Source organism: Passer domesticus, chromosome 3 (genome assembly GCF_036417665.1).
Source record: "Passer domesticus isolate bPasDom1 chromosome 3, bPasDom1.hap1, whole genome shotgun sequence".
NCBI classification, from domain to species: Eukaryota; Metazoa; Chordata; class Aves; order Passeriformes; family Passeridae; genus Passer; species Passer domesticus.
In genome coordinates, this window is record NC_087476.1 from 121,217,424 (window position 1) to 121,225,314 (window position 7,891).

The 7,891-nt window shown below is 46.1% G+C and overlaps 1 protein-coding gene across 1 annotated transcript; it reads left to right on the forward strand.

The window, feature by feature from the left end:
- The first annotated feature begins 18 nt into the window (after positions 1–18).
- PEX13 (peroxisomal biogenesis factor 13) lies at positions 19–6,474 on the forward strand. Its single transcript, XM_064415634.1, has 4 exons — positions 19–174; positions 2,247–2,944; positions 3,368–3,493; positions 3,728–6,474. Exons 1-4 carry the CDS (start codon positions 107–109, stop codon positions 4,021–4,023), a joined length of 1,188 nt encoding a protein of 395 aa, XP_064271704.1. The 5' UTR covers positions 19–106; the 3' UTR covers positions 4,024–6,474.
- Positions 6,475–7,891: the final 1,417 nt, after the last annotated feature.

Genomic DNA, 7,891 nt, shown 5'->3' on the forward strand with positions numbered 1-7,891 from the left:
CGAGCGGCGCCGAGTGGGGCCGAGCCTGGGTCGAGCTTGAGCCGAGCGAGGCCGAAGAGGAGCCGAGCGCGGCCGAAGCGGAGCCGAGCGCGGCCGAGCGGGCGCGATGGCGGCGACGCCGCCGCCCAAGCCCTGGGAGTCGCGGCGGCTGCCGGGCGCCGCCACCGCCTTCCAGTGAGTGCTGCCGGCCCTCCCGGGCGTCCCCGCCGCGGCCGCCGTGGGGGCTCGCCCCCTCGGGCCGGCCGGGCCCGCTCCCCCGGGGCGGGCTCGAAGGTCGGGCCCGGCCGTGAGGGGATCGCGGGCGGGGGCTGCGAGCTCGAACCGCGCTGGCGGCGGGGGAAAGCTGCGTGTGCGGGGTGGGGAGGGGAGAGCCGTGCTGTCACCGCGGGAGAGCGAGTTCACAGTCCATTCCTGGCAGGATTAGAAGGCATTTCCTAGGGGCGTTCGCGGTCCTTTCCTGGGGGCATTCGCAGTCCTTTCCTGGGGACACTAAGAGTCCATTCCTGAGGACTCTCAGTCCTTTCCTGGGGGCATTCGCAGTCCTTTCCTGAGGGCTCTCTCAGCCCTTTCCTGGGAACCCTCACAGTCCTTTCCTGGGGACACTCACAGTCCTTTCCTGAGAGTATTCACAGTCTTTTCCTGGGAACACTCTGAGTCCATTCCTGAGAGTATTCTCAGTCCTTTCCTGGGGCTGTGCAGCTCTGTAGCCCCCGAGCCTCTGCAGGACGACGGGAGCTGCAGCCAGACCCACTCTTGTAAGGAGTCAGCCCCAGGACTTGGAAAAGATCCCTGTGTGTTGTCAGTTCCCGTGCTCTGGGAGATCTCCCAGAAAACCCAACGTGCTGGGGGTTTTCTTTATTTTTTATGGGAAGCCAAGGAGGGCTGGCTGGCTGGCTGGCTGAATACTCGCCTTGTTTTTCACTTGCTGCTGGTGATTGCAGTTGGAGGGAGCTGGAACTGGGCAAAAGGTTGGCCCAGCACACAACACTGAGCAGAAACCTCGCTGTGCTCCCTGCAGCCTGCTGAGCCAGCAGTTTGGTGGTGTTGGTTTTTCATTCCGGGTTTATTTACCCCATTTTAAAGGGCTTCAGGCAGCTTTGAAGCGGGGTGTCCAAGTTGTATAATGGACAGTGTGACTTACTGAATTACACTGTGTTTGCTGGGGTAATAACTTATTTTTTCCTCCTGTTTTCAACTGCTGAGAGAGTTACAGTCTGTGACGGAAAAAGCAGCAGTGTAAAGATACAAATATTATTCTTTGCTGTGGAAACCTGCAAGTTTTGCTGAGAGGAAGCTGTTCCCTACCTTGTATGGGAATAGTACAGCAAGCAGCAGCTCCATAGCAATTCCAGCTTGACATCCTTCCTTTTTTCTGGACTGCAGAAGTGGGAAGTGGTGGGTCAAGGCAGTGAGCATGGGAAACAGAATGGTTGACTTTTAGGGTGCTAATGTGTGGATGAAACACATATATTTTTGTTGAACTGGCACAAGTTGGACAAAGAGCTGCTTGGCAGAATTCAAATGCCAGTCAAGTACTTCCAGAGGTTTATTACGAAGGGCATGCAAAGGAAAAGAAAAATTACTAAATTGAGACCTCTCTCTGCCAGCACTTCTCAGTAGTAGATTTAACCCCTTGAAAACCTGCACACAGGTAATCATAGCTTGGGTAGAAGGAGAAATTGGGGACCCCAAAGCCCTTGCACATGTTGTTGCATAATTACTTGGATTCCCAATTAGGTCATGCCACCTTTTGAGTGCATTCAGAGGAGCTCTCAAGCTTTCTTCCTGCTGTATCATTGGCTCGTTGTGTGGAAGAGCTGGGAACAAGGGCTGGAAATAAAACTTTTAGCTTGGAAAGTTCATAAAAGTTCGTGTTAGGTCCTACGAGCGGCTTTCACGTGCAGAAGAATGACCTGGGTGTTGGAGCAGCAGGTTTGGGGGCTGTGGGTTGTGTGTTTCATGGGTTGGTACGTTAAATACATAATAAATAGGCAAAGGTTTAGCATAAGTTTACATTCCAGTTCCATGTTTACCATGGATATCTGGTTATGGGGGTTTTACCCCCCTGAAGGATCTGTGATTCCTGTCCAGATCTTTCACTTCCACCAAACCCTGTCCAGCGTACTGAGTGCTGGGCTCCCAGGTTGCTGTCCCCGCACTGCTGGAACTCTCTGTGGCGTTCAGGAGTTAGTGCAGAGGCAAACTTCAACTCTGGGTGCTGATCTTGGTTGTCTGAATTGGTTTAGGTCTGCAGACTTGGGTGACAGCCTGCTGACCAGGCCCGGCCAGCCCGCGGTGGCACGGATCCCTCCGCCCATTTTGCCAAGACCATCCCAGCAAACGGCGAGCAGCAGCCTGAGCGCCTTCAGGCCAGCCTACAGCAGCTCCTTCTCCCCGGGCTATGGCTCCTATGGCACCTCCTTCTACGGCAGCTACAGCCCCTACAGCTATGGCTACGGAGGGCTGGGCTATAACCGCTTCTGTGCCGACAGCATTCCCCCCAGCAGGTTCGTGCAGCAGGCCGAGGAGAGCAGCAGAGGCGCCTTCCAGTCCATCGAGAGCATCGTGCACGCCTTCGCCTCGGTCAGCATGATGATGGACGCCACCTTCTCCGCCGTCTACAACAGCTTCAGGGCCGTGCTGGATGTGGCCAACCACTTCTCCCGCCTCAAAATCCACTTCACCAAGGTGTTCTCAGCTTTTGCTCTAGTCAGAACTGTAAGGTACCTGTACCAGCGGCTGCAGCGCCTGCTGGGTCTGCGGCAGAGCTGCGACAACGAGGATTTGTGGGCTGAGAGTGAGGGCAAAGTGGCTCGTGCTGGCCTTGAAGACAAGGTGGCTAACTCTGCCAAATCCTGGCCCATCTTCTTGTTCTTTGCTGTTATCTTGGGAGGCCCCTACCTGATTTGGAAGCTGCTTTCTACATACAGTGAGGAAGAAACAGGTAAAGATGAAGTGCAGCGTGTACTGTTGCTTTTCTTGTTGCCTGTGTAGTGATTAGTCTCACACTACTGCAATAGCAATTAATAGATGCTGGGGCACAGTACTGAACTTCAGGCACGTGATGCAGCCTGCTTAAGTAACCTGTTGTTAAGATGTGGTTTCCTGCTGAAGCTTTCTGTGATTCCAGAGTCATGCTTCCTCTCAGCTTCTGGTTCCTTCCTATTAGATGTGGCAGTTTGGGTAGGGTGGGACAAGTGTTGGTTGGATTTGCTCCCCAAATCTTGCTTTTGATGTTACTTCTGTCACTTCTCTATTGGAAAAGTTTTAGCAAGGAAGTGGAAGTGTTTTCTTCATTTTCCTTTGAAAAACATACCAAACTTTGTAACTCAAAGCAGATAAACTTGTGATTTTTGTTTGAAAACAGTGTCTAGTAACTGGGCGAGTGGAGAAGACGACCATGTAGTTGGAAGAGCAGAATATGATTTCAATGCTCTCTCAGAAGAAGAAATTTCCTTCCGTGCTGGTGACATGCTAAGATTAGCACCCAAAGGTAAACTTTTAAATTTCTGTTTCTTTTCTCATCACATGTGAAGTTGTAGTGCAAGAGTCAGAAAATTGAAACAGAAAAGCCCCCAAAGCACCTTTTTTGATCAAATTCCTCATCCACACTGATACTTAGTCCCCGTGAAGTGATGACTTGTATTCTAATGAAACTTACAGAGTAGATTTATTAAGTTTTGTTGGATTGTCCTGTAACTTGCTGCATTTGCATTCTCTTTTTCAGAACAACAACCCAAGATCCGTGGTTGGCTCCTGGCTAGTTACGACGGCCAAACAACAGGACTTGTGCCAGCTAATTACATCAAAATCCTGGGCAAAAGAAGAGGTAGGAGAACAGTGGACCTGGAGAGGATTGCGGAGCAGCGGCCAGCCTTTCCCAGCACAGCTGCCAGAGGAGCCCCTGCTGCTGTGACTTTGGAGGAGCAGGAGGCAGCTTTTGAAACTGTTTTTGCTGGAAGCAGCAAAGTTCCTGTTGCGTCGGACTCCGCTGTGGCTGGAGGAGAGAAGCAGGAACTCTGATGCACTTGGATCAACAAAGCAGCTGAACTGTGCTTTATTGACACCACTTAGGGCTTGTTGAAAATCTGGTTTGTGGCGGGGCACTGGTGGGTCTGTACCAGTGTTTGCTGCTCCTGGCTGGTGAAGGGATGGAGAAATGATTGCTCAGATTTGTGGTATTTATTTTTGACTCACCTAAGGCTGTACGTCAGTGCTCTATCCACCCACCTGGCAGCGACTCTGAGATCTTGAGATAGGAGAAGTGAGGCATTCATAAAAAAGCAAACAAAGGGGAAAAAAAAATAGGGACTGCCATTCTTGCTTAGGAGACAAATTTAACACCCAGTCTTTGTAGGAGTATCAAGCCTCTTTGACAGATGTGCAAAGGGAAGATTGATTTCTGTAAGATGTCCTCCAAAACATCACCCTCAGAACCATAAAGGAGTAACAGCACATTGTCTGCCCCTGAAGGGAAGGAGAGCAGCAGGAGATGCACACAATGGAATAGTTAGAAGGTTTAAGTTGCTTTTCATAAGAAGTGGGGTTCTGTCATAAAGAACTTAGCTCTCAGGACAAAAGGGACTTGGGAGGAAGGGAGGAGAAACAGAGTTTACAAAGGGAGAGCAGTGAGGCATCACCAGTAGTTCCAAGCAGTTTATTAAAAGGTCATCAGAATAAAGGCTGTTCTGCAGTCAGGCACTTATTAGTTGTTACTCCCTTAGCTAACTTTGCATCCCTCTTGGCCATTTTGTGATAGAGCCTGCTAGCTGCCTGTCTGTCAGCTACCATCTGCATCTCAACTTATTTCTGTCCTTTATTCATTTGGTGTGAGTGTCAAAATATCTCCCCTGTGTTTTTGAGCAGTAGGAAAGCCTTGAGTTGGGGGAAGCTGAAAGTAATTGGAACATCAAAGAAAAATTAACATTTCTTGCTTAATTGTCTCAATTAGAGAAAGTCTTGGAGTTGGACAGATTTTTCACGCTGCCTTTCAGGTGGTAAATTTTGCATCTGCCCATAAAATTTTAGGGCTCCAGTTTATCAAAAGCCATAAAAATATTAAGACTGTTCAAAGTATTTTCTTCATATGGGTGTTTGAGAATTCTGTCTTAAAATACTGTTTTGGTTTTTTGTTAAATGAAGCAAAGATAATTAAAACTTTTTCTTGTAGTATGTATGTATAACGTGTTGAACTTCTGAAGGTTACATCAGTGGATTAAACAGCTAAGTTTGTCTTAATCATTAAAATAACTCTTTTATTTTAAAAGTTTATTGGAATACAAGTAGGGCACAGGCCTTTTCTTAATTGATTGAGTAGTTTCAGTTTGACCATTCCTACAGGGATCTTCAACACCCATTATGTGTTAACAAAGCTTTCAGTATTTATATTTTAATGGCATTTGCTGGCCTTGGGTTCTTAGAAGTCTGTTCAATGCAACAAAACTCTGAAAAAATTAGCACAATTTTATTGAGGTAGAGTGGCTGAAATGACAAATATTATGCTGGAACCTTGATTTGAAAGTAATCTCTGAATGCCTGTTGTTAATAAAGAGAACATGAATTTAAGCGGTTGTGCTCAGGTATTGGGAGGTGGTGATTAGAATAATTTATAGTCAATTGTTAGATTTTCAAGTGCAGATATAAAGGAAAAAGTAGTTAAAGGGCAAATGCAAACCTTGAGGTTTAAAACAGAACATGTTCCCAGGACATTGCCCTGTGTACCAGAAAATTATCTGTATTTGAAAATTATATCTGTTGTTGAAATGAAAATAGCAAAAAAAAATTCTGAAATTTAAAATACAGAGAAGCAAAAGGGGGGAGGGGTGTATCAAGTGTGCAGTTCTGTGTGCAGAGAGTGTCCCTGGAGGGAATTCATTTACAGTTCTGAGATGTAATTAATGGACTGTCAGCCTCTCCTGTCAGTGAAAGATTTCAATCAGAGTCTTTAAATTAATTAATAAATAAGCCCCATTTTTTTTTGTTTGTTTTCTTTTGGTAAGAGTATCCATTCAGGTAGATTTTTTGGTTTTCTGGCTGTTTTGAGGGTTTTTCCTGTTTTCTTTTTTTTTTTTTTTGGCTCAGAGCAAGTTGAGAAGACAATGCCATGATGCTTGTTGGAATGTTTTATGTCTTATTTATAGAAAGATAAGTTTAATTTCACTTCCAGGTCATACTATTTTGACAACAAATCTTTTAGCAGGAAGATAGGTTATTCTTACCTGAGTTATCTTTATATTTGTTTGACTTAGCCTACAAGCCACTGTCATCATTGTATCTGTTAAATCTCAACAAGAATTTTGATCCTTTCAATCTTGCAATTACCTTAACTGGAAAAGAATGCTCTGAGGAATTAAGTCAGTTATTTAACTCACAATTAATTGTATTGATTGCAGAAGGGTATTAAAGTTCATGGAAGTAAAATACACACCACAATTTACTGTCTGTTTCTGTCCACGTGGCAGGCCACAGGAAAAAGACCTAAATGAGCACGGGGTGGAAAGGAAGGCTGGAGCAGAGGCTGCTGGAGACCTGCAGAGCTTTAGGAGGGGGAGAAGAGCACAAGGAGCAGGTGTGGCTGCAGCAGGACAGCGTGGAGGAGGAGGTCAGACAAGAGAGGTGGTTGGAATATTCCTTAACCTAGGCATTTAGGCAAGCAGCTCTTATTTTGAGGTCTGTGCATAAGTCACTTTTGTGGTACTCTTCAGAGTTATTTATATACCTGTAGCAGAGCTGGGAGTCTGTAGCAGAGCTTTGACATCTGTTTGTATAAGATATTATTTTATTCTTACTTGAATCTTACTGTTTAGTATATCAACCATTTTCTGCTTGAGTATGTGAGCTACTGACAAATACTGAACCACTGCTCAGTGGTTCTCAGGGTGCAGACAGAACATGAAAGTGCACAGGGTCAAAGCTTTGTTCAGCTTTCTGAAAAATCAATTTCAAATCCTCTGGTTGTCTAGTAGAAATAAATGGGGCCACTTTGCACAGGTTCAAAAACTCTTCCTTGTGTGGAATTCGACTCCATCTGGGATATTGAGGTTGTTCTGACTTGGTGAAGTTTGCTGCTGAGGTAAATACAAAGCAAATGCAATTTCTTACAAATCTCCTCTGTTGGCAATGAAAACCTTCCAGAAGAAAAAGCAGCACAGGGATTTCTTGATAAACCAGTGCAGAAATGCTCCTGTGTGCAGTCACAGCAGAACTGTGCTCGTTTTACACAACATAACACAAGAGGTTGTGCTCTTATGTAACTCCCTGCAGATTTTTATCCGTGCAGGTGTGGCTCAGGTTGAGATGGGTGAGCATTTTTGGGCTGTAAAGGCAGGCAGTCATTGTGTGTGCCCACAGCTGGTGACACACATCCTGTCCTCCTCTCCTCATCTTTGGGCTGCTTCCTTTGCAGGGCAGTCTGAAGCAGCTGTGGGCTGATAAATCTGGGCTTCTGTGGCCACGTGGAGCTCAGCCTGTAAACTGCTGGATAATCTCTCCTTGGAGGAATTGCACTGGTGTAACTGGTTTGGCTGGTCACAGAGGCACAGTGTCAGTGCAGGGCACCCCTGGCTCCTTCTCACCTGCTTTGAGCAATTCCCTAAACTTCACATCAGACTCCAGCAAATGGCAGGGATTATTGAGGCTGTCAGAGTATCAACACAGCCTTGTGGTTTTGGAAATGAAAAATGCAAGGAGACAGCTTTACTACCTTTGAATTATTGTAGCTGATCTAGCACAGTCTGGAACAGCACGAGTAAAATTTAAGATACTGATTTTTTATTCTCACTGATATTATCTCACTGATAATGTTTTTGTTATTAAAAAAATAAACAGGAGGGGACTGACTTCTGCCTAATAGCACAGATTAATGGAAAAACCATGTTCCAGTTCTTTAATT